Source organism: Phasianus colchicus, chromosome 3 (assembly GCF_987193195.1).
Source record: "Phasianus colchicus chromosome 3, bPhaCol1.hap1.1, whole genome shotgun sequence".
Taxonomy (NCBI): Eukaryota; Metazoa; Chordata; class Aves; order Galliformes; family Phasianidae; genus Phasianus; species Phasianus colchicus.
The window spans coordinates 62,999,128-63,025,707 of record NC_143438.1 but is presented as its reverse complement, the minus strand read 5'-3'; the positions used below and the strand labels follow the sequence as shown (position 1 = coordinate 63,025,707).

Sequence of the window (26,580 nt, the reverse complement as noted above, 5' to 3'; positions counted from 1 at the left end):
AACTGCATGTTGCACTTGCAATCTGTGAATGACCTAAGATGAAATATCTTGACAATCAATAGGATATTGGATCAGCAGTTATGCTATGTCAGAAATTTTATGCTTTTTTTCTCAGGGCTAGCGTGTGTGTTATTGATTATCTGCTAGTCCTGATTTGTTTTCCTATTATTCTAGTCTGTTGTTTTCTTTGATGGTTTCTTTTTAAATCTTATTTTTAGAATCCCATAAGTTACTAGAAAATAAGGAGGAAAAAATGCTTTCTATTGACACAGATTGTTAGAGTTCTCAGTATAAAACCAAATTCCAACCAGTTATTTTAAGTAACTTTTTTTTTTTTTTTTTTTTTTCAGTAGGTTAGGAATATATTTATCCTTTAAATTCTTGTAGATGATTTAGATATTAGGAAGAAATTCTTTACTGAGGGTGAGTGTGGTGAGACACTGCAACAGGTTGCCCAGTGAGGTTGTGGATGCCCCCTCCCTGGAAGCACTCAAGGCCAGGCTGGATGGAGCTGTGAGCAACCTGGTCTAGTGGGAGGTGTCCCTGCCTATAGCAGGGGGTTGGATCAAGATGATCTTTAAGGTCCCTTCCAACCCAAACCATTCTATGATTCAGTCACTTACTACATGAGTGATTCTGCAGGTGTTAAAACTTAGTGGAAATTACTAAATCAAAGCCTGTCTCTGTAGTGCAAGTCTGATTATTCTGCACCCCTGAAAATTCTATTTTGATAATGGAGCAGAAACGGGAACTCTTTTTTTGCTCTCTCTGGTCTCTGCCACAATGGAGAATGCTGTTGGAAATTATTGGAAAGGGATATTTACAATGTGTTCAGTCTAAATGAGGCAATATTCCCACACAGGTGCTGTCCCACAAAAACACAGAACATGTGGCAGAAATGCGCTGGTCAGAGAAAAACATGGGCAGCTGAAATCCAGAGTGTGCATGCAGAAACTGCTACGTGGCCATGCCTGTGCCCTGCCAGATCTGTGCTTCTCAGGCAGCTCCGTGCATCCTCCTAACAGATGCAGGTTGCTGAAGCACTTCTGGGACAGAGTAGCAGACTTGTGACCTTCGGAAACCTCTCACAGCTCTTTTCCCCTTGAAATATGCTCTGTTTGCAGGTCACACTTTGTCCTGAGCAAATGAGTGGCCTTCCTTTGCTGTGAGAGTCCATGCAGTAAACATTTCTGGCTGGTAAAACCCTGGTTGTTTTGTCTCAGTTTTTTTTTGTATAGCGAGCTTTAATCCTCTTGAAATGGTTTTAAGCACAGACAGAAGAAAATACACTGACATTTACAGCCATGTTGGTTAAAATGCTCAGGGAATTAAGGGTTTTTCAGTTCCTACCCTCTTTATTCAGTTCCCAACCAGCTCCAGCAGCAAAGGTCTGTGCAAGGTCATGGCTATTCTTAAAGAAGACCTGATAGGGCTAATTTATTATGACCCTACAAATAGGTATCTGGGAACAACGTGAACAGCCTTTCTTCACTCATTTTTCATATACCTGATAGAGGAGACAGATGGAACAGTTATGATGTTGAATTTGAGAGCATCTCAGTCAGCAAATAGAATTGGCATCCATGTATGAAATCCACTGCAATGCTTTCTTCATTATTTTTTCCCTTTCCTATATCTTCAAAAGTAGTATACTTACTAAATGACATTCAATTATAAATATTGTCACACCAAGTCAGAGACAGAAATCCCATTTTGAGGAGTTTTTTCACAAAATATTGGGTTTTTTTACAAGGTTCTGAATATAAGAAGAGTGGCCAGTGGTGCATGTGAAGTAGGCTTTTAAACCAGTGACAGGAGAGACAGGTGCATCCACTTAGAAAGAAATTATCCTGGAAAACGTTATTTAGAACAAATGGTGCCAAATATGTGTCTCGGTGTTGCTCTTGGACTGTTAGTTTGCAGTGAGCCAAACTTACCAAAAAGAATTATGTTTTATTTTATAAGAAGTAGAAGAATTCTTTCTCTGATAGAGGAGCTTGGAGAAATCAGATACTGAAGTTTTCCATCCTTACAGTTCAAGTTAGGCTGTTCTGTCTCATCATTCTTTCTTTTCCTCCTCCACAGCTGTCAGCAATTGAGAAAAGCATATTTTATTGTTATCTCCAAAGATATAATTGGATTATGGAAATTAGATGAGGAACACTTGCAAGGTTTGGAGAAAGTTGGAGTAATCTATGAAAAATATATTAGCCAGACAGTAAAATTTTATAATGAACTTCTAGAAAAAAGCAAGAGATAACGTAGTTTCAATTCTTGATATCTAAATGACAAACCTTGTCTCATATTATCTAGTAATTTCCAGCAAATGCCTTGGGGTAGACACTTCAAACGTTTTGTTGCATCTGTCTATTGGATTTTCAGTATTTAAGTGTGAAATGGGTGCCAGATACGTTATGTGTTGTATTTCTGAGAGATACTCTGACATTAGCACTGTGGTTTGGATGATGAATGCATCTTCTCGAAAAGAACCTCTTGGCCACCACTTCTTACCACAGGTTAGGTCACCTTCTGGAGAGTTCTTGGAGTCCACCCCTTTAAAAAAAGGTGTTATGTGGAGTGCAGCCAGTGTGATCCAGCTGCATCTGGGCCCTTGCTCCTTAGGAAAACCTACACTTGCATGAAGTAATCCCTCTTAAATGCCTAAATTGTGATACTGGACCCTCTTCACCAATCGTTTCACTTTGTTAGACTGTTAATGTAGATGCAGCAGAATCCTGCTTGTAGTGATCTCCGAGTTAGTGTGAGCAAACAAAACATCCTGTGTGAGGGAGAAAAGGAAGTACTTGTTGATTAATAAAAGCTCGAGAGATTGCACTTAAATCCTTTGGAAGAGATCAAGCGTAGGAAGTAGGCATGTGAAAATAAGGATTTTGTTTAGCAGAGAAAGAAAAGGTCCTTCGTCAGAAGGGGAAGATTCCACCTCTCTCGCTCCTTGCAAACCTCGCACCCAAAGGGCATCTGCTAATGATGGTTGCAGTTCCTAGACAGAGAGAGAAACATACAAGTTCACACAAGAGGTTTTATGAATCAAATAGGACACAGTTTATCTTGCTTTTTGTGGATTTATTTTCAGCAGTTGTACTGAACTGCCTCCCTGGAAGGTGAGATGATAGGCACCAGCTCTGATGCGTGGGAAGCAGTGACTGTGTCAACAGGAGCAAAAACAGTGAGATGTTAGTAGTAAGGTCAGCTCTGTCATTTTATGAATCCTCAGGTGCTTTTGATGTGCTTCTAATTCCAAAAGCTAGGAATGTAGAATGGATTTGAGAGGTTGCTGTGCTGATGTGACAACTTTCTGGGAGTGGGCACGGTGTCTGTCTACACCACACCAGGTTAGCCCTGTTGTAGATCTATGTATTGGAATGCCATCAGTACTGAGATAACACTATGCTAACACCAAGGGAAATACACTTATTCTCCTGAGGCTTTATTGAAAACCATGAAGCCATACTTGAATATGGAGTAGCAAGAGGGTATCTCTCCTCATTCATTCTTACTCTCTGACAGCCACTTTGGGTCTGGAGCGCGAAGGGAATAAAATGTAAAGCATTCCATAAAGCATATTTCTGCTCTTTGTTCATTCAAGGTTTCCGACTATTAAATTGGTTTCCATTTTGCAAGGAGAAATCCAGCATGAGGAAAGTGTTTTGCTTTATTGGAAATTCTCATTTTTCTTCTGAAAAGTTGTTTGGATGGAAAAAGTTTGGAACAGCCCTCAGAGAACCCAATTTAAAAATTATTTCCTTTTTTTTGTCTTATCCAAATTGCTGTCTTTCAAGCCTGTAAATGACTGTATGACCTGATCTAAATGTGGACTCTTATTGTTGGGTCTGCAGGATTAAGAGGAGTCAGGACAGGTGCAGGGAGTTGCATGGGGACTTCTGGTTTATTACAGTAGTTCTTATTCCTTGCGGACAGAAATAACCCTTGCGGTCATGTTATATGAATGTGCAAATCATAGCTACCAGTACTTTGCATTGTTTGTATACACAAATGCACAACATGCAAATTATTGATAACCATGATTTAAAACTTTTGGGCAGATTTCTGTTTCATTGAATTTGTGACTGTAGTGAATGTGTGTGCATGCGTGTGCAAGAATATTAGGCGCATATAGAATATATTTTATTTATATTTCTATAGTTAAAACAGAACCAATGAGCAGCAGTGAGATTGCTACTACTACTACTACCACAGACGGGTCTTTAGACAATTTCTCAGGATCAGGTAAGGAATAAACAAAGGCTTAAGCTCAGCAATTTTTCATTCACTTTGTTCTTTCTCTCTGCAATCTAAACCCCTGCATGGCTGCTGGAAAGTTTTTGTACACTTTGCAGCTGATTTCTGTTCATTTTATTCAGGCAGTATAAGGAAGTAGGAGCTTTCCTTAAGGAAGTAGCAATACAGCGTCGCTTTTATTGATGTCCACTGGTGTCTTCACTAGAGACCTGAGCAGCATTCTGTACCAAAGGGATTATTTTTTTTAGTTTTCAGGATGTAAATATACCTGCTGTTGTAATTTGTGATGTAACTGAGGGATGGGTAATTTTTAGTTTGTTTGTATTTATATTATCAAGGCATTCTTTCGTCAGTCTCTTAGTCTTCCTCGAAGCCAAACCTTTCTTAGCTGCTACTACACAGGAGATAAAATACTGTGAGAAAATCCTAAAATGTTTGCACAGTTTTGCATACCTATGGATTAACCCTGGTATTTCTAGCACATCATTTTTATGGTGAAAATCAAATGAAAAAAGATCATAGAGTTACATTGGCAGAGTAGCAAAATCTACCAGCTCGCCACCAGTTAGGATCTAAGTAGCCAGCCCTTTTTTGATCTTGCAACAGCTTCCATTTTCCATGCAAGCTGCAGCTTATAAAAATATCGATCTTTAAAGGAGAAGAAAAAAAAAAAGTTTCTAGAATATATTAAATCTCTGATGGAAGGAAAGGTAGCGCATCTAATAGTAGCTCATTCATCTGTGGAATCTGGCTCCAGGTGGGACTGTAACCACAGAGAAGAAAAATGTCAGGTGTGGAAGGAACAGAAAGAGATTCGCTGCTTTGCTCCACACTTCGCAAGGGCTCTGAGAGCGTAAAGATGATGGATTTTCTCTGTAGTTGGCCAGGAAAGGGGTAGCTGGCAAAGGGTAATTATCCATGCCTTGTTTATTTCCAAGTACTTAGCAATAGGGCCTGTTGTTTCTCTGGCTGTCTGATTTTACAGTAGTCTCATAACCTGCAGCTGACCTCTTCCTGGCAAAGGCTTCAAAATCGACTTTGGGATGTGGAGAAGTGGCACCCAAATGGTAACCGGAGAGGGAAGCACTATCTTCCCAGTGCTTTTGCAGAGAGCTCCAGGAGCAGAGAGCCTGGGTGCGTCTGGCATGCTCCTGACAGCACCCAAAACACTGCAGGAGTTTCATGGGAATTGACAGAAATCTCTGTGTTAGCTGTGACCGGTCTGGGGGAACCCTGCAGGGCTGAGCTGCGGGAGGAGAAACTCACTTAAGCTTAAGTGTTTCCCTAAGACAATTTGCACGTTGATCATGACGTCTTTGTGTAATACTGAGTGTTTTGAAGGTGTTGAGAGCACTTTAAAAAGCAGGTAACATGGGGTAAAAGAGAAGGGGGTGTAATATGGTAGTACATCCTTATGCGTTATTGGAATGATTTTTAAAAGGCACGTGCTCTGAAGCTGGCCATGTGTTTTCAATAGAGACGTGCATAAAGCTCCTTCATAAAATGTAGGTCTTAAAAATTCTAAAAGTTAATAAATGTTGTACTTGAGATAGCAGTAATCCTTTGAAAATATGAAGGAAAATGTTTCCAATAGGAAATAGATTGTTTGCATTGAAAATGTTGTCTGTGTGCAAGCAAAGAATAAACTATTGGTCAGGAGTTCTACAAAGGAGCATTTTAGTACTTGAAATTGTAATCAAGATTTTACTGTTATGCATTCCTGTGTAGTTGCTGATAAAATATTATTTTCTACTGAAGATATCGATGATATTTGAATTTAATTAAAATCTTGTTAATACTCTGAAATTCTATTAGGAAAAATAATATTTATCTTTGGTGTGTATATTTACACTTCTGTGTGCTTTCTTTTCTCCTTGGTGCAGCAATTGGAAGCAGTGGTTTCAGCCCAAGACAAACACACCAGTTCTCCCCACCACAGATTTACCCTTCCAAGTATGATATCTTTTAAAAATAATAATAGTAGTAGTAATAATAATAACTGAAAAAGGCAGATTTTAACCTCATTTAAAATAATAATTGGATCCATCTGTTAAGTCATAATTTAAACCACAGCAGCTTCTAGGAAAAAAATATATTTCTTTAATGCTAAGAATGTATTTGAAAAATATTTGGAAAGTTCTTATTTTACTTATTCTTTTATTACTGATTTATTATTGTTGTTTTCTCTCTATCTTAGAGTTTCTTTTGCCTAGCGCAGCCTATGATTAAGTGTTAATGAGGAGTAGCAGGATTATAATACGGCTAAAAATAATTACATGTACGTCAATCTAATGCAGTCTGTCCTATTTTCTGTCATTTGTAATCAATAGCAGACCATACCCACATATTCTTCCCACCCCTTCTTCGCAAACGATGGCTGCATATGGGCAGACGCAGTTTACAACAGGGATGCAACAAGCTACAGCTTACGCCACCTACCCACAGCCCGGCCAGCCCTATGGAATCCCTTCTTATGGTAAGAAACCACGTTGCTATGCTTTTATTCCCAAGGTGAACGGTTTTTTGAGCAAGATTACTGCATCAGTGCTGAGCGGGACAGCCATGCTCTTGAGTGCATCTCGTGAAAGAGTGGTAATTTCCTGTTGTGCAGCTTAATTTATGTATTAAAGAGCTAAGAAGTTACTCAAGAGTATGTCTTGAGATCAAGGAGAGATTCGTTAGGCTTTTAGTGGTGATATGAAAATACAGCACTGAAGCAGGGAGATCTAGGGACTTCCATTACACAGGCACAGCCCCCGGTAACTTGCTGAGGAGTTGTGCTCTCCAGCAATGTAATAGGGGGAGTTTGGTAAATAAAGGTCTGGATTTTGGCTGATACACATTACTGGAACCCAAACGAATCAGTGATTTCTGTCAGGGGAAGGACTGATTCGAAAAGACCCCTACCAAAAATCTCTCTTTCATTGTCGCTCTTGGAGGTGATTGAGGTGATTTGCCACCAGACCTCTGTCTGCCTGATGAAGAAGATAGTACTAAGTAGCAAATATTTCCCCTAAAAAATTTAATTTAAAAACAAGCTGCTGCGGGTGAGACCATTTTGTTGCCAGACTGTCTGCTGGCAGACCACATAGCAGTTCAGCAGCAAAGATGCATTATTAGAAAATAGGTCTTACATTCCTCTTGGGGAATATATTGAAAATATATGATCCATATGCTTTTAGCAGTACATTTTGTAAAAATACATTCAGGTAATACAGGTTTTATACCAAGAGGAAAGAACTTACAGCGCAAGCTATGCCCCGTAAAATTATTAAAATTTTTCAGTGGAAGGCTGGTGAATCCTGAAATCTGCAAGCTGAAATCCACCAGGTCTTAAGTAAATCCTGGGTAAGACTGCTGTGGACTATGGGTGCAAGTAGAAGGTTATTTTCACTTTCGAAAAAAAATAATATTTCATTAATATATCATCAATGATTATGATCCAAGGAAGCATTTTTTCCTGTGGTTAGAATCTTGATTACTTAATGCCAAAAACCAGTTTATAAACATAAGTTTCAGCACCATGTATTTTAAACTTATACTGACGATATTAAACAAACAACCAAAACAAACAACGCTCCCCTCCCCCCTCCACACATTTTCAAGGGTAAGGAGGTGGGTAGTCTTCCTTCTGCAAAGAAGAAAAGCTTGTGTTCCTGCTGAAAGTTTGTCTGCTATTTGCAGCTGGATCAGGTGGTGTGATAACAGATGACCCCTTTCCCCACTGTGTTTTCCTTGACACGTTTCTCTTTTGCACACCTTGCATTCACACTTTGTTATCCATGGTGGCTTGGGCAGCCCAAACAGTGACCTTTTTGGTTTTGGATCATTCCTCTGGATGAAATCCTGACCTCGCTGAAGTCAACTGTAAAACTCCCACCAACTTCAGCAGTACCATCATTTCACAACTTGAGTTGAGCTGTCTTACTGTCGTCGCAGCTATAATTGAGAGTTGCTTTACTTGGCAGCTGCTCCCTGGGGGTTAACATGCCTGCCTGCTCTTCTGTTTTGTTTTGGGTTTTTATTGCGCAGTCCATCCCCTGTGCTTAGGACTTTGGATAATTTTATCTTAATGTTTTACGTTGAAGATCTGCTTTTACCACTGAAACCTCCGGCTCCCGAGCCAAGTGAGCTTTGATGCTCTTTTCAGGCAGTGTCTTCTGACAGGGGTGAAGGTTTTTCTTGCTGATGTACTTGATCAACTAGCAGAAATACTTAACAGCAAATAACTGTAGCAAAGTTCTGGGAGCTAAGACCACAGCTTTGCATATTCAAGGCACACTGTATAATCCGTGTTCCCAGAATAAATTACATGAAGAACCCTGGGATGCTGATTTGCAGCAGGCAAGAACTCGTTTTGGGCCAAAATTCTCCTCTTGGCTCTGCAGCATAGATTATGTATCCTATGCTTTGCCTTTCTTTCTTCCAGCTAAAGAGTTTCCAGCAGGTATAAAGAGAGGAGACTTTTGACAGATGTGAAAAACTTTGGGTTGCAGTGGGGAGATTCTCTGCTTTTATTTCTTAGCACTGGGACTTACAGCGGGGAAAAAAGCGTTCACAAATTCACATGCCAGTGCCCTTCCCCTCAGCTTCTCTCTTCAGAGCAGAATTTGGGAAGGTGCTGCCTTGAATACACCTCTACTCTGGGCATTTTTCCACTCCCACATCTCCACCATGGTGCAGCCCTGAAGGCAGGAAGGGGGGTGGAGGAATGCCAGTGACAGCTGCCTCCCGCCACTCCTGGCTCTGGTTCGTCTGCAAAGCCACTGAGGAGGCTGGAGAATTTCCTGAGGCTCCCTCCTCCTACATGCCCTGGTATCAGCGTTTAGCAAAGGTCTCACTTCCAGAAGTTCCCTTTTGTTTTTTTCACTGTCCCTTGTGGGACTCAGACTAAGGAGAAGGGAGCACCAGGGTTTGGTGAGTGAAGGCCTAGGTGACAGAAGATGAGAAGAGAAGGTCTCAGAAGATGAAAGGCTCTTCATAGCATGGAGGTTTGCAAAAGGGCACGCCAGTGCCAAGCTGTCTTCACTCAAGTGGCATGTTCCAGCCACTGCCTTTGATCACCTCCTCCTGCTTTGTCTGAGATTGTAAGTTGAATCAGGCTGCTAAAGAGAGAAGTCTAGAAATACAATGCTTAGTTAAACTTTCTCTATGTAGTATTCAATCAGTGTTTCAGAAGTCCTTAAACACACAGATCGTTGATACCAAGGCATCCGTAGCAGGAGTTTCCTCTTGGAAACGAGGTGTCAGATTCGTCATTGGGATTGTTTATTTGTAACGTGAAACAGAGGAAGCAAGCATCAGGGGAAAACAAGCAAACAGGGTTAGTCTGGCAGCTAACGAGTGTCGCAGAAGGAATTAAGGATAATTAATGGCACTAGCTGAAAAATGATTCAGTAGACACAGGGAAATATCTTTCTATTTGTACATAGGGAGGTACTGAAGTTTTATGAACACCACAGATTTTCAGTTCTTTTCCATCTTCAAACATTGTTGAATATTACTATTTATTTATTTTTTTAAGTTTTGCACCAGGAAATGGGCTTAGATTAAGAGTCATTTTCAAAAGAACGTTACTAATTCTCACTTAGCTAATTCAGTTCAAATAACTGTGGCTTTTGAGCAATGAAGTATCACTGAATGCCATAGTGAAATGTAAGAGTATTGTATTACTTTTCCATTGCTTTGGCTATAATTATTTTTAAATGGTAGTTCATGTCAGGACAACCTTCTAATTAAAACTAAGAGACAGAAGCTGAATTGTGTGCATTTCCTGAGTATTTCTTTTTCTGATATTTACTTGCTTATTACCTTACAAATCTGTGCAAGAACCACTAAAGTTGAGAGGCAAGTTATTTCTTTTAATTGAATTTTGGACTCATTACTAAATTTGGTAATGAGGAGGTGATGTGTAATGGATTTCCTTGTCAGAGCAGATTAATGACTCTCTCTTGTGTTTTTCCCAGTTTGTGAGATTACTTCAGGAATATTTCCTGTCTGTTAGGTGTTTATTTGTTAAAAGACTGAACGCATTCTATAGTGTTTAATTAGCTTTGAAAAATCCACATTATGCTGATAGCTCTCTTTATCCACTGTTTAAAGGGTGCTTAATTCCTTAGAATGCACTTGAAGCCATGTATTTTTCATGTAGGAATATTCTCCAGTGCAAATCTCAGATATGTCATTAAAGGGGCGGATAGCGGGAGAGCTTGGCTATGCTATGGTTCATTAAAATCATATAAAGTTGCTAATCTGCCTCTGTGAAATGTCATGAATATATGGAAAAGCTAGCCTCTGGCAGGAAAGGAAAAAAGGAATAATGCAACTTCCTGTTCATGTATAAATTTCTTTTGCAGTTATTGGAAACACAGTTTTGAATTTAACCTCTCCCTGGTGAACTTCAGTTTTATGTGTTCTTTTAAACTGCCCCTACCCTTTTCATTTGTGCATACTCTCAGTACTCTTTCTCTCATGCATGCAACAGTGAGAATGTGTTAAAAATGCTATCAATTAAATGATTATATTATCCATCCCTGTTTGAATATGAACAAATAGATTTGCTGTCACTAACTGATTTAGGTGCATTGTGGGCAGGCATCAAGACAGAAGGTGGATTGTCACAGTCCCAATCACCCGGACAGACAGGATTTCTAAGCTACAGTGCCAGCTTTAGCACACCTCAACCTGGACAAGCTCCCTATAGCTACCAGATGCAAGGTCTGTATAAATAGATACTATCATTAATTAGATGCAGTTAATGCTGTAGTGTTTGGTTTTTTGTTCCTTGTTTCTTTACATTCTTGGGATAAAAATTAATGTTTGCTTGAGCACTGCCTCTGTTGTTTTTGCAGTTGGAACTGGAATGATGATTGGCTTTGCTGAGAGCAGCAACCAGCCAGCTCTCAGCAGTTTGGAAGATCCTTCATTTAGTGACTTCATTAATTTTTAAATGGTGAAGTGTTGTAGTGTTACTACAGTAAAAATGTTATCTCTGAATAGCAGTAGTTGAAGAAACAGTGGATGTGACAAAGTGAGTGCTGGAAAACGTGTCAGGATTATGAATTTAGGAAGTGCCAAATATAATTTGACACCTGAGTGTATTCGGGGAGGGAAAAGAAGATAAAAATACCTACTGCAGCTGTGGAGGTAGCTAAGTAATGATTGAAGTCTGTTTCTTTGAAGTCTATTTAAAAGCTGTAAGTCTTTGTGCGTGTGGGCTATTATTATCGATTATATTTTGTAGCCTTACTTGCCAATTTAGTTCTCTTAGTGTCTCTGCAGTTTGTTCCTCCCGACTCACTTTTCCCTTACCGTATTGGGAAACCTCTTGGTGTGCCTGACTCTGGATCCACATTGGGGAATGTTTTTTAAATCTTTTTTTTTATTGTTATTTACAAATAACTACGTTGGGGATGTTTGCATCAGGGCTTTTTACTCCTGAATGTGACAGTTGAAATCAGCCACCATTGCAGATTTTGGCTTTGCTGCAATAGGTATTGTGCGTATCACTGACAGAACTGGACCACATTTTTTAAGTTTAGCACCTCTCTTCAGTATTATACACCTTTCAAATTGCATGCCATCATGTAAACACTCCCTGAAATGTACTTCTTGAGGCAGAAGTGCATTCAGAGACCACGTGAATTGGGTTTTGCTTTTGTTCCCTGGCTTTCAGATTATACTTTGCTCAGAGGTTGTTGGATTTTTTGTTTGTTTTTGTTTTCTAAGTCCCTTTTTGAATTGCGATTGGGTAGCTCAATGGGGCAGAAGCAACCTTCTTACATCTGAAACATTTCTTACTCATAGTGCTCTCTGGCGAGGAAGAGGAAAATGGTGTAAGATTAGTGTTCTAACTTTCCTCTACACACCGATTAGGAGTGAACTTTTACTCCTATGAGTAGGTATATCCATAACCAGGTCACTGGTTTTGCTTCCTGCAGATAGCCTCACTATTTTAAACAAAACACCTCTCTGTAAGAGCTCAGAATGCTTGCCAGCAGCTATGAGGAACTGCTGTATAGACATTCCAGCTTTTAAGGAACTGATAATTCATGGTCACTAGGAAATACAGTTATTGAAAAATCATGTCTCTGTTACCTATAATTTCTATTGCAGTTCTGACTTCCTGCCACAGTCATGTGTTGGATTCCTGTTGTGCTTACTTTATATAGGAAAATGAAAATAGAGTTCCCATATAAGTTGGAGGCTAAAGTAAAACACGCAGGCTAGCAGGACATAATGTAACAATAAAGCAGACACTGCTCAGGCAAAATAAATAGTCATCACCCCATATTGGTTATCTCACAACTCTGTAGGTTTATTTTGTAGGATACAGAGCAGAGGGATGTCAATATAAAGGGATTTTAGGGAGGACAATGAAGTGGTTTTACAGATGTCTGTGGGAAGCTCATTTGATGAAGGAAGGGGGAAGCAGCGTGGGATAACGTGAAGGACTGATTGTTGGAAAATCTTAACCGTAAGCAGTGAGTTCTGGCATTAGTAGAGCAAAGCTAGTTCTCAGTCAGTGAACTACATGGAGAACTGTCATAAAGGGTGTTGCTTTGCTTTATGCAATATGCAAAATGTGTGTAAGAACAAAATTGTCAAGGTCTTAAAAGAGTGGTACCTGTCAAGAGATAGAACATGAAGATCTTGGAAAGCATTTCAGCATTATAGCATTAAAGCATTATAGATCTTGAAAGGCCAGGATCTAAAAATATTTTGCAGCAGAAATGTATTAAAGATGACCTGATTGTGAAGCTCTAAAGGGAGGAGGGACAAAGGCATTGATTTCATGACAATATTCTTTACAGAGCTGAGAGAGGAGATGGACAGAGTCTGGGTCCTTCTCCAGCCAGGCTGTGCTTGGGCTAAAGAGCTGCACATGCGTAGGAGGCAACAGATGGCTGGGAGCTTGGTCCGGGAAGAAGAGCCATGGGTTGCAGTGGGAGAGTCTGGGAGTTAATGAGCACATGTCAGTTCTGTCATGCTTATGAACAGCACAGCATATGGATAGGGAAAGAATAGTCCCCTGCAAAAACCTTACAGAAACCTTCCATAAGAATGAAAATAAAGAGTAGGCTTGAAACGCATGTTGATGGAATTATTAGAAACTCAAGATGAAAAAAAGTCTCGCTGTTAACTAGATCTTTTTTGCTGTTAAATGTTGGCAGTATGTATCTATACTATACATTTGAATGTATGCTTTCAAATATTTTCATTAGGCTGACTTTTTCTATTTCAAATTACTTTAAATTGACTTTATTCTTCCTTTTGATTGACCAGATGTTAAAAGTAAGCAGGAACATTTGTTTCCCTTTCCTTATTTAGTTTTGGATGGAGAAATTATTCATAGTTTCAACTGTTATGTAAGGATAGAATTGATTCTCTTGACAGAATACTGGGGTATTGCTGCTGCTGTTTTGGTTGTTTATGCAGAAACCTCCAGAGAGGGAAATAAGTTTATTCTTGCTTTCCCCTCAAGCAGTCTACAGGCAGGCTGCAGCCCTCAGCCTTGTCATAGTCTGCCATAGCTGTTCTTCATCTCCTGTGTGTGGCTGCTGAGCTGCTAAATGAAGATAATGGATCCCACAACCTCCTTCATAAACAAGTGTTACATGACAGTGCGCTTGGGGCCCTGCTGGCATCCTTGCCTGCGGTAAATGGGATTTCCTAGCAGCCTAGCAGTTGCTCTGTTTGTGTTCCCTGGTTGGGGTTACCTCGCGCTTGAAAGCTTTGGAGTTATTCTAGTTTGTCTCCCTGGGGCAAATGTCTCCCCAAAACATCACGGTGCTGCATCGCAGTGCGTGTGCGGCCAATTTAACCCAGTGCTTTTCCTGACCCTGCTAAAATTACAGCGTGATTAATCACTGAACAATAGCAGGAGGAGAGACTGCCGACTTACAAAAATGACAAGGAAAATCACTCTGTGACTCCTCACTAAGGTTATTCTGGTAATTGGATTTTTGTTTGTTGGGAACTTGTTATCCCTGTAATGGGTCTCCCAATGAGAAGGGAGAGGGTGAGGAGAGCACCTACACTGTTCTGCCTGCCTGTCTGTGCCCCTACCCTTATGTTAATGAATTTGTTCCTTAAGCTGTTTTTCATACGAATTGCTTCATAGATGTTGAAAGACCACTTACACGATTAATGGCTGTGCGAATGGGCCACTCTTCCTATATTCTTCCTATATTGGCACAGTTTCGAGGGTTGCTCAGTGAAAATAAATGGAGCAGAAAGGAGCTGGGGGAAAGGCCAAGGAGAGAGCTTCACTTGCAGCTGTCTTATTGAGTATCCTCTTTGCTGTGATAATGATCCAGGGTTTATCATAAACTGAGGTAGCCTATTGCTGGAAGGTGAGGAACCTGTGATGAGCACCAGCATTGTTTTAGTTATGACAACTGTGGTCTCTCAGACTATACTAACCAATTGGTTTGGGAATTCATCCATAAAAAGTAAACGTTAAGGTATTTGGTTATTATTATACAGTATAAAAATATTGTGCTGGATGGCTAAGCAGTTACTAGGACAACAAGGGGGAGTTTGCCAAAGATTTTTAAACACTGTAAGCAAACGGAAGAAACCTTGAGCTTAAATAGCCCATCTGGCCGTCCTCGGCTTTCCCCAGAGAGCTGTAGTAAACTTCTGCCACATATATTGTACTCTGATGATAGACGTAGCCCATGGCAAAGAGACCAAGCTAGGAAAGCAAATGGACCTTGTAGAAAACACCCAGGGGAGGTGTGCATCCTGCCTGCAGCGGCGGCAGCACGGTGCAGTGCCTGCCCACAGCCATCGCACTGGGCCCAGCAGGGCCGGCAGCCTTCTGACGCTGCCTGGGCTTCCCAGCTTTCATGTGGGCCCTCGCCCTTGGCCAAATAGACCTTTGACCCGCAGCTGACAGCTTTTATCACATTTTAAAGCTGCCTAGTTGGCCAGCTTACCTCAGTAAATCTTGCACGTTTTGTGGAGGTTCTTATTTTTGCGTTTTTCCAGCTAGTGCAGAGGTAGCAGCTCCATGCCGTGCTGCGGCTGGTTATTTAAAAGACAAAAAGCAAAATCAAGGCATTTTAGAAGCAACCTAAGGCTGGTAGTTCTGGGTGGCCCATGGAGCTGTTTCTGTGAAACCTGCTTCGTGTTTGTTACGGTCTAGGAGACCCCCACCCCTCCTCCATAGGAGCCAGCACTGACCATAAGATGAAAGGGAGAGATCTGTGTGTTAGTATGTGTGTCTTTGTCTGAGGGCAGAGATGCTGACTGCCATGTAATTACTTTTCTCATTTGTTCTTGCAAATTATTTGCCAGATATTCTGCAGAAAGAGTATATATTCATCCCAAAAAGTTTTTTTTCTGTTTTTTTCTTTTTCTTTTTTTTTTTTTTTTCCCCTACAACCATAGATGGCTTTTATATCTTTTAAGAGTGGTTCAAACTACACACCTATAAAACTGGTGTTTGAGTGTATTACTGCATCACTCAGAAGTAACTGTAGGAATAAAAGAGACACAGTAACTTACATTCTTCCAGCCAAAACACTCTTAGAAATAAAATAGCATTTCAAAGTTCTGCAATTTAAAATATTTTTCAGCTGTATTTTGGCTCTGGGGTTTGTTGTAATAAAAAATAACATCTGTTTTCCAATTTTAAATTAAATTTAAAACAACATGTTTTTCTCATTAGTACTGTTTATCTGTGCTATCTGCTAAACTTGGATGTCAACTCTTCTGCTGAAGTAATCTGATTTTAGTTCACAGGATTGGTAGCATCTATCAACAGCTTTAGAGCTTTAGTGCGCACAGCAAATACAACAGGAAATGTTTACAGTCATTATCTCACATTGGATTTACACTTTTTTTTTTTTACTCCCACTGCTGTTGGATGTACTTCACATTTCCAAGACTTTAATTGTGTACTTTTTTACTACCTTTTGCAGCAAAAGCATTTAAATATTTTTTCCTTCTGACTTGTTATAGCAAGGATACCTGTCTGTGTCTCTAGGGGTTGTGCTAAGCCTGCAGCCCTGCCTGCATTTCTTACTGTTTGCATTTGCAGGAATTGTTGCTTTTTCTAATGGCTTGTATAAGATGCAGTTTTTGAATCGTGTTGGACACAGCAGTGCATCTGTACACCTGGATCCCTGTTGGTTTTCATCCCTTCTAGCCTCCTTTGCATCATTTCCTTCCAAGATCTCAGTATGCCTCTTCTCTAAGGCAGGTTTCAGTGGTGAGGGAGGCTGCAAACAGCTTGTGAGTTTGATGCGAGTTCCTTGCACACTGGTGCTCTCCTGCTGTATGAGTTCAATAGGTTGCCTCATTATGGACTTTCTGGTGGCTTATGGAGCTTCTCCGTGCATCCATATGTCTCAGTTGGTGGCTATGTCACTGCCGGGTTATAACCAGCAAGAGCAAAACAGCTGAAAGGGGGTTGCTGCCCTTTTAGTGGAATGGCTTCTCAGGTTAGGTATTAAACAAGAGACCCATCTGTCTATTTTTGGTGGCTCACAAGGGGGATCTGAGGGGAGGAGGGAGTTGAAGGCAGTAATTCAGTCTCTGGGCTAAATTCAGTCTTCAGTCACTCCTCTAAGAGAGGTACTTTTTTCCCTTGTGTCATGCCTGATAGGCTCTATCAAAGAAGTAGTTTTGCGGCCCAAGGCTGTCTATCATTGATTAGTGAATTCTAATGGCTTCGCAGGCAGGCTGAGCTGTTTCAAGCAGGGTGTTAGGGTTTTTTTTTTTATTCCTTCAAGGCACTGAGGTTTAGGGATAAGAGAAGATGCCATACTCAAGACAGCAAAAGAAACTGAGCCCTAGGGATTCATTGGGGGCTTGCAGTTACTGTTTGAGAAAAGTGATATGGAATAAACCCTGATTACTTTCACAAGTTACCAATCTGAGGTGGCTCTGGCTTCCTGTCAAAATTTAGTTTCCATCAAAGCAGGGTTTTCTTAATTTCAGTAATGAAACATAGGGTATAAGAACAATGAGTTATCACTTTCTGTCTATTAACATGTTACAGGGCTGATGACAACCAAATCGGTTAGCATATGGGAAGTATTACAAATATGCCATAGCCTTATGATATAATTGCAAGATGGAAGTTATTTTCCAATACTGTGTTTTAGTAATTCACATGATTTTTCATTTTATTTCAGGCAGCAGCTTCACAACATCATCAGGAATATATGCAGGAAATAATTCACTCACAAATTCTACTGGATTTAATAGTTCACAGCAGGTAATTTTGTAAATATGAATTGAGGAAACATCAACAAACTTAAAATTCTCATCCACTCCAAAGTAACTGAAAAATAGCTCTTAAATATCCCTTTGAAAGAAATTACTATTCTTTCAAATTGCATTAATGTTTATGAATGTTTTTCCTCAGATTGCCATCCTCCAATAATAGAAATAATGGTCTGGGTTTAGAGTGTTCTTATTCACACATCTTCAGTAGTGTATATAATAAAATATTTGTATGAGAAGACAAACTAAATTATGTGTAATGTAGATTTTGTTTTACTGCCTCACCATCTTAGGTCCTATAGCATCCAGTCCAGGAAGCATACGTGCTGAAAGCCTGACATGTGTTTGCAGTTATATTTTGGAATTTATACTAAAAAGTAGCAAAACTTTGATAGACGATTCAGTTGCTTTTTTGTCTTTCAGGAATATCCCTCTTATCCCAGCTTTGGCCAAGGCCAATATGCACAGTATTATAATAGCTCACCATATCCCTCACATTACATGACAAACAGCAACACCAGCCCAACGACACCCTCCACAAACGCAACATACCAGCTTCAAGAACCACCATCTGGCATCACCAGTCAAGCAGTTACAGATCCTGCAGCAGGTAATTACATGGATTTTATGGTCCCTATGAGGCACATTTCTGTAAGTTGAAAGGGGGGTTGAATTGGATTCTTTTTCTGTGTAGTTGCTGTCTTTTGTTGTTGTTGTTATTTCTTAATCCAGAGCCTGTGGCACATCTTGCACAGACTCTAACAAAACAGAGGCTAAAGAGAAATGGAGATCAGTAAAAGTATAAGACTTGTACAAAGTACAGGTTTTTATATTATTTGTAAAATGCTTGTGTGAAAAATTGCAGGATATGGGGAAGTCTTTATGCTAAAGCAGAACCTGCTGCTTTTAAGCTCTGTCTTTGTTAAGATAAACTCCTCTGATTTTTCCTAAGTAAGACTGAAATTGAGAGGCCTTCAGACTGCAGCCTGAGTGTCCACTTGAAAGAGAGCTTTTGAATTTTTCACTTTCAGAGGACATTATAATGCTTGTATTAGGTAGTTGAAATTGCACAAGTGTTTCCATTTTAAGGGAAGATTTTCAGTGGCTTGTCCTTTTTCCCAGTCGTTTTACCTTTCTTTTGGAATTTGGCAGTCCTTTACTAGTTGAGGTATTTTTTATGCCAAACTGCTCCAGCTGTTTTTGGAAATGAGGGGTGAAAAATACTTTTCCCATTACTAAAAAAAATACATTTTTCAACAGTTTGAACATGTCAGTAGTTAGTAGATGGCAGAAGTTTGAAATGTGTCAGAGAGGAAGTCCAAGTTTGCAGATGTGTTTCTCAGCCATGCGGTAAAAAGCAGCTCTGATTTGGAATGCTATTTTGAGGTTTTGTTTTGGAGTTTTGGTGGGGAAGATTGTTTTCTTGAAGTACTTTACAGGACCAATCTTGCATGTGCAGCATGACCACTGATATAATTTGCTAGTGTTCCGTTTTTCTGTAAATCTCCCTGAAGAAAATGTATGCATTGTTGTGCCTTTTCACACAGTCACTGAAAATAGGTAGAGAAGAAAACACATTTTATGTGTGGGTTTATATTCATGTATATATTCATGATGTATGTGCATCATTGTATTTGAGAAACCAGTCTTTTTGAATTTATGAATGTGTATTGTAGTCTGCAGTTTTCAAATGTGTGGATGCATATTGGAGTCTGCCTAATTATTTTGCTTTTCACGTTGTTTTTAATTTTTTTGTGGTTTTATTTGTTTTTCTTTTGAAGTTGGTAGCAGTAAGTTTCTCTTACCCCCAAAGCCAAATGTGATTAAGCTATAGCTTTTATGAATATATTTATGTTGAATCATTGCATCATCTGCATTCACACTTACTCCAATGCTGATGGCAGTGTCGTTCTTTTCCATTTACAATAGTGATACAATAATTCCAAAAACAGTTCTTTCAAGTGGTCTTGAAGTAACCATGGGTTTTCTTGGACTGGCTGCCTGTATTTAGGGACACATTTAGGAAGGCACCTGCTGTGGACTACTCTCTGTTAGCAGGAGCAGGGCAGGAATGAAGCCATGTTCCTCTTCATCACATGGTCACAGTTGGCATAAGGTATAGGCTGGACTCAAACTTCTCCATCTGTCTGTACGCACTTTAACTGAGGCATTTAAGTTAGTCAGTGGAGAGAAATTAGCAGCTCAGAGCTATATTTAGCATTCAGTTTAACTGTAATCATCATCCAGAGGTACCAAAGTCTCTCCATTGGTGTGAAAGAAGTTTAAGTTGGCTGACTACCAGTGTTCACTTCCTATATTAAAATCAGGTGGGATCATTTCACTGCTTCACAGACCTCCAAACCTGGAAGAAACAAGGACCACTCAGTCAATCCAGTTCTGTGTCTGGCATTTTTCCTTGGACAATACAAATTTTTATGTTCCTCAGCCTCAGGTGAACTCATACCCAGCAGGTTTGGGATAAAGCAAGAATGGAGTCAAAGTGAAGAGAGAACAGAATGGAGGAGGGGAATTATGGTTGAGTGGGAGTAAGAGAAAAGTGTGTTAGAAGGAAATTCACAGTTGGATCCATATTACAAAAAAAAAAAACAAAAAAGCAAACAAACTGAATTTTAACAGTGGGCAAAAACATCACAAATGACTGTAGAATATTTTACCTCATCTGCTCAAGTTAGAGTGCTGAGTCTCTGCCGTGATTGGCATGCTGTATGTGTGTTAGGGAGCAAAGGGGAGTCATTGTGTTATGTTGCTATTCCCCTTTATTAGGATGGGCAGCAGCTGCTGAATTCAGCTGTTCTTTGTGGATGCTGATATCCCTAGACATCTTGTGCATTAAAAAAAATACATGTATAATCTTTGCGGTTCTGAACTATGCCAGGACAAGCATGGAACAGCATTCAGACTTCACAGAGGCACCAGAATCATTTGACAGACATATACGATTCCTATGAATTTGGGCCAGTAAGCGAAACAGGGCAGTTTGGTAAGAAACGTGAAAATAGAGAAAGTAATTATGTGTTCTTGTGACATTTTTAGGAGAGTTTTGCAGACTCAGAAAGCTCAGATAATTTCACTTAAAATATATTTAATTCCTTGTCCAAACATAAAATAATCCTTTTATGGTTTCCCACAATCTTTAGTTAAATATGCAGGTTTTTCACATTCAGTCAAGGACATTGAGGGGTGCTTGCAAAAGAGCATGAGAGTCCTCATACTCAGTGTTACTTCTTTCCACAAAGGGAAGCCTTTGTGGATCTAAAAATTTCTTCTGTGTTTATTGTAAGACCTTTTAATTGCGCAATACCTGATATTCCCTGTCTCCATGAATCAAACATACTAATTCATGTTATGATAAAATTAATAAAAGACTTGTGAGCAATTACTGTCCCTTCCAAGACTCACATTCATTGAAGTATGAATGAGCAAACGAAAGAAAGTATTTCTTCGTGTTGTGAAAGCTGGGCAGCATTGTCGGCCTTAGACATGCTCATAGATTAGACTTATACAGATGCAAGCTTGGTTTCAAGAAATGCTTTGTAAAAAAAAATAAAAATAAAAATTCTGGAGACAGTGGATGAATGCATTTCTGACCTTCTTCTATTTTATCACCTGCTATTTATACCAGTGTGGAAGACATTTTGCCTCAATCCTTGATGCCCGACCCAGTGTTCTCAAATTAGCAGAACAATAAGAACATTCATTTCTAGGAATTAATGTAGATAACAACTACTTTTTCTAAAACTTTCTTATTTTCTTTTGCAGTATTTCAGCTTCATTATTGTATCTGGTAACAGAAATTTCTTGATTTGTGCAAGTTTTGGTAATGCAGTCCTTTATTTCACAAAAAGCTATATTTGTAATGTATTAAATAATATTTCTTTGAGTTGCACAGTTCTTAAGATTTGATCTCTTTCAGTTGGTGGTGTTTTTCTTTTTTCTGCAGTAAGTCTGTTTAAAGTATTACTGGAAGATTTCTTTTTTTCAAATTACTCATGTACTTTACAATGCAGATTAAAAAAACCACAAGTTCTATGCTAGCCAACAAAAATTGTTCTCAGTCGTGGGTCACCATTTTGCTCTTTAAAGCTAGGCTGCTTTTTCCTCGAACACTGTATCACATTTAGTATTGCAAAAGAGAAAGCCGCTTTTAGAGTTTCCCCTTACTAAGTTTCATAACAATAAATTAAAGATTGTAAAACAACACAGAGCTAAGATACTTTATAGGCAACTTTTCACTAGTACCTATGCAGAAACATCCAGTGCTGTGCTAACAGTACATTACTGGTGTTTTAACATTTGCTCTTTTTCATAAATAAAAGTGAAGAGTAAATCTAGAGTCTGTATAGGAAGGAAGCAATGGAACTTCTGTAAAAACGGAATACATTAATGAATAGTAAAGTACAACACTGCTTTTGCTTTTCTGATATTGGTTATTCTCCTGTTTCTTGCGTTGAGAGTGTTCAGTTTTTAATTCAGTGTTACATTCAACAGTGACTTGCCATCACATGGTATGTTAAGGCTAAGAACTGATGTACCTTATATGCATTTTAATATGTATTTTAATAAATAAATAGGATACTTTTAGTAGAATTAAAAGTAATAATTACTTCAAGTTGTTTGAAAACCTTAAGTAATGAGTGAGGAAGAAATGCCTATACTGGAGAGAGGTACTGCCTGCCCATTATGAGACTGCTTCATCTTTTTTTTTTTCTTCAGCATTGAAATTTGGAGGAAAAAAAATCTATACTTCAGGTGCTGTTAAGAAAGTTGTTGTCATACATAACGATATATTATGTCTACTGTTATACATACTGTGTGATGTTGTATGTACTATACTGTTATTAAGATATTTTTTGTCATTATTATTAATAATGAAAAGATCAGTCAATCCTCAAAATAAATAGGCCTTTTTGCCTATACTTCTAACAGCTTTTTTTCCCAAAGATTATTTAGGGCTTCTGTCAAGTTTAAAATTATATGCTAATAGTCCTCAATAGACAGATTTCAGATTTATTTTCCAGGTAGATAAGATAATGGCTTTTGGTCAAAACGGCACTAAAGATTCCTCCTATAATCCTATCAGCAGACATTATGATATGTCTTGCAATATTTAGTACTTACCACTCATGTAGTAGTCATATTTTTCTATACAGAAAAAAATCCGTCAGTACCTTTGTGATTCTGCATTGTTTAATCCTGCTCAAATTTTATGTTTGGAGCTGCAAAGGAAGAAGTTTTGTAGTGCTTATAGATCTTGTGTTTAGCTTTGTTTTTGCAAATATATAAATATATTCAGTTTTTGTTGCTGTGCAGAAGCTGAAACAATGCTGGACTGAGGGCTTAAGGTTTTTACTCAAAATTAAATATGAAATTTGGAGGAAATCTAGGCACAGTTAAAACAGAAAATACTTGCATGTACTTGCTTGCAGAGTTATTTGATTATACTAGCAATTCTAAGCCCATCTCATCAATGTAATTTGCATTGTGACGTAAGATAGAATTACTTTGATTATGTGAGTTTGCTCATTTCTGCATACTCTTTAGTAGGGAAATTGTCTGATGAAATTTGTAGTGCCTTTGTCAACAAGCCTACCTACACAAACTCCAGTGAGATTTACCTAGATAGATAGATAAATAAATAAATAAATATTACTTCTGGGACAGATAGTTTTCCTTATATTTATCACTTGATATTACTCCTATATAGTGAAATTGATAGTAAGAAAATACAGCAATTACCTGGGGGGCAGAAGGAGGGAATTTCTATAACAAACAAAGTACAGTGTTGTAAATATCATCTTTGTGGCTCTATTGTCTATTCATAAGTAATCAAAATATTCTAACTGATGAGGTGATGGAAGATTTTCCTGTGTGATGTATAACCATCAAAGCTACACACGCTGATGTATAACACAAGTGTATGTTTATGACATTTCATGTCACGTTGCAATGATATGTTGCCTTGTGGCCCGGGGGGAGGTCTGCTATAGTATAGTTTCTGTATTTTAGGTAGAACAGAATGAAAGCATGTTTTTCATGGTTTTGCATAGTTTTTGTATGGATTAAAAAAAGTGATATTCATTTGTAGAATCTGGATTTTAAATGTTTTTCTTACTGACTAGAGAAGTCTGTTTTGAATTGGAACGTTTTCTCTCAGCAGAGCAGTCCTGGAGCCCACCTGCCAAAAGTAACCTGGAAGGTGTTCTCCATCATCTAATTCATCCAGCTTTCTAACAAGGGTGCTTAGGACACCAGACCAGGCTGGACCTTGCCTGGAACGACCTCTCAGAAACTGGCTGTGAGGCCTTGGGGTAGTTGCCACCATTTGTTTGGTCCCACATACCCAATGGTTCTACCTGCTAATGTGGACATGGCTATCACATCCCTCAGTGTTTCTCTTCCAAGGACGTCTCCAGGTTCCTCTTGAACCCTTGTAATCTTTTGGGAGCCAAGCATTTTTGGGGAAATGGTGTCACAGGTCTTCCTCATGTGATATGACCTCCCCTTTCTTTTATTTAACCTGGTTTCTGCCCGTTTGCTTTGGTGATCATGTACTCTGAGTACTGGGACAGAGCTGATCTTTTCTCTTTTTTCCTCTCACGGTACTGTAGAGGGCTGGATTTCCTCCAGCACCTCCCTGTGTTTGTGGTGCTCAAGAACAGGATAAAATTAAATTCAGTGCTTTACGGACATAGTAATTTCCCTTGGCTAATGCTACAGTATGCTACTATGAATTCAACTAAGGCCGAACAAATTAAACACTCATATCCAGGAACATAGAATAATGGACATAACAGTGACATGTATTGTAGTTATACAGCTTGACTTCAGCCAGGCTTTTACAACCTGAGCAATTATGCCTTTTTATTTAACAGTCTTATAAGCAAACTGGAATAAAACAATCTAGTCAAAATTACAACAGAGTGATATAAAGCTGTTTAGGAAACCATGTCAGGAGAGAAGCCAGTAAGAGTTTGCTGTTAAAATAGAAGGATGGCTACAGCAGCATTCCTCAGTGTCTGTCTTGGGCCCAGGACCAGACCGCATTTTCATTAATCATTTAAATGACGGAACAGAATGTGTTTGCCTATTAAATATGTAGAAGACACCATGCTGAGAGGGGCTGTGAGTTCTCTGGAGACAGGGTGAGAACTCAAAAAATGGAGATGTGATCTCAATAGGAGCAGGTGTGAGGTATACATTTAGGCAGGAATGATGAACTGCACAAATGTGGGATGGGGAATGTTGGCAGCTCCTTCCAGGCTCTACCTTTCCCTGCAGACCACTCTCAGTACTCCACATACTAGTGGTACACAGAGTACCCTCAGCCACTGTTGTTTTTCTTACTTTAGAATTTGTTGGGGATTAGGCTCAGAGTTCAGTTGGGTACTGGATTCTTTAATTGACTTTCCTTATGGGAACCTGAGAGTGACCATTGGCCAGTGAGCTGGTAACCCAGTCATGCACGTGGTCGAGCAGCCTTAATCCAAAGAATACATGCTGTGGTTTCCCTTTACATACATGGACAAGTTTCTCTCACTCACTGTCACGTTTTCACCCATTGGTTGCTGCCATCTGTCATGCTGCTGTAGCAGAATGGTCTCTGTGGCTGTCCCCTACGTAGGAGCAGGAGCTCTGGTTATTAGCAGTAAAGCAGAGTGTTAATGACATATTAGCAGTTTATGTGCAGTGTTTGGCCAAATCTTTGAGTAACATCAGTTAAGTGCCACTTCTTCCACCAGAGATGATCTGGGGATGGTGAAGTTAACATTAAATGAAAATATTGCTGCAAATGTAAATTTTCCCCTGCTGAGTGGTGTCCATGGAAAGGTAGCATGCAAGGAAGGCTTTTATCTACTCTGCTTTGGATTACTGCGTCCAGACCGGAGAAACGATAGGACCTTCAATAGAGGATCTGATTATTTTTCTCTAAGATAAACATTAGAACTGAAAGGAAGTGAGAGCAGATTTCAAATACGCACAAATTTGGTTAAGGGAATGGTGTTTTTTTTTTCTCCCTTTTCACAGATTGAACTTAGAATGGTGTAAAGAAATGCCAAAGTTTTATGTTTTGTTTCTAACGATATGGCTGTCAAAGCAGCAGAGTAGATTGCATGGAGAGATCTGTAAGAACAAGAGAGGCACTTCTCTGCTTACACCAGTGCAGGTACAGTAGGTTCAAGAAGGGCAGGCCACTGGGTGCTCAGCCAACCTTGGGATCCCCAGGTTGAGCTCTGAGCCTTTCTGTCGGGTAAGGATCTGCCTCATTCAGGATTTACACTGAATACAAACCTTCACTCATAACTGCAGCTGAGTGTTTGAAACTTTGAATGTAGCGTATTTAAATAAAAGCATTTGTGAAAGTAGAAAGCTGTAAGGCTCTTTGTACCCTGACAGGCTTTCTTCCCTGCCCTCACTACACTGTTCTCTGTGCACTCTGTTAAGGTTATTTGGTTTTGTTTGTCATGAAGCTTAGCGTATAATTTTTCCATGCTCTCCATTCTTTTTTATTTATTTAGTATTATTATTGTTATTAGAGTGGTATTAAAGCTTTGGCACCTCATGTCTGTGAGAAATTCAAAAACTGTGATCTAAAGCTACAGTCCCAAAAACATTGTCAGAGGCCCAGAGCATCCCTAATTCAATAGGAAGTCCTAAGTCAATAGGAAGTGCAATTTTCTGTTAATCTGAATATTTAGATCTTTATAGGCCAGTCTACCTGCTGAATGAATTCTGGTCTGTTTGTTATCAAAAACCTTAAGAAAAAATACAAATGAAAGAAAACAATGCACAAAAGCTTTTAAGTGAGTTATAACCAAGTAAAATAATGTCTAGGAGATTACTCATTTATATTTAAAAGATTGGAATTAGTTGAATTATTTTTATTTCTTATTTGTCTTTTAGGACAGTATGTGAAAGAGCAATCAGTATTGAATGTATTAATCTAAATAATTGTGGAGAGCACATTATCATGGAAGAAATAAATTGTTGGAATGTGCATCATGTTCCAAGTTTCATTTCCTGCCTTTTGTTGTCTGGTTTGATATGGCTATGTTGATTTTT

The 26,580-nt window shown here is 39.1% G+C and overlaps 1 protein-coding gene across 6 annotated transcripts in view; it reads left to right on the top strand.

Annotated features, from left to right (window-relative positions):
- Nucleotides 1-26,580, top strand: part of EYA1 (EYA transcriptional coactivator and phosphatase 1) — a 127,623-nt gene that overhangs the window by 55,620 nt on the left and 45,423 nt on the right. For 2 of the 6 annotated variants that reach the window (XM_031604855.2, XM_090137706.1), the window contains 6 exons: nt 4,165-4,248; nt 6,144-6,213; nt 6,591-6,736; nt 10,840-10,977; nt 17,409-17,491; nt 17,923-18,109. In XM_031604855.2, coding sequence (XP_031460715.2) covers nt 4,165-4,248; nt 6,144-6,213; nt 6,591-6,736; nt 10,840-10,977; nt 17,409-17,491; nt 17,923-18,109 — 708 coding nt within the window. The remainder of the gene's footprint in view (nt 1-4,164; nt 4,249-6,143; nt 6,214-6,590; nt 6,737-10,839; nt 10,978-17,408; nt 17,492-17,922; nt 18,110-26,580) is intronic. The other 4 variants (XM_090137702.1, XM_090137701.1, XM_090137705.1 and 1 more) reach the window with 4 other exon arrangements.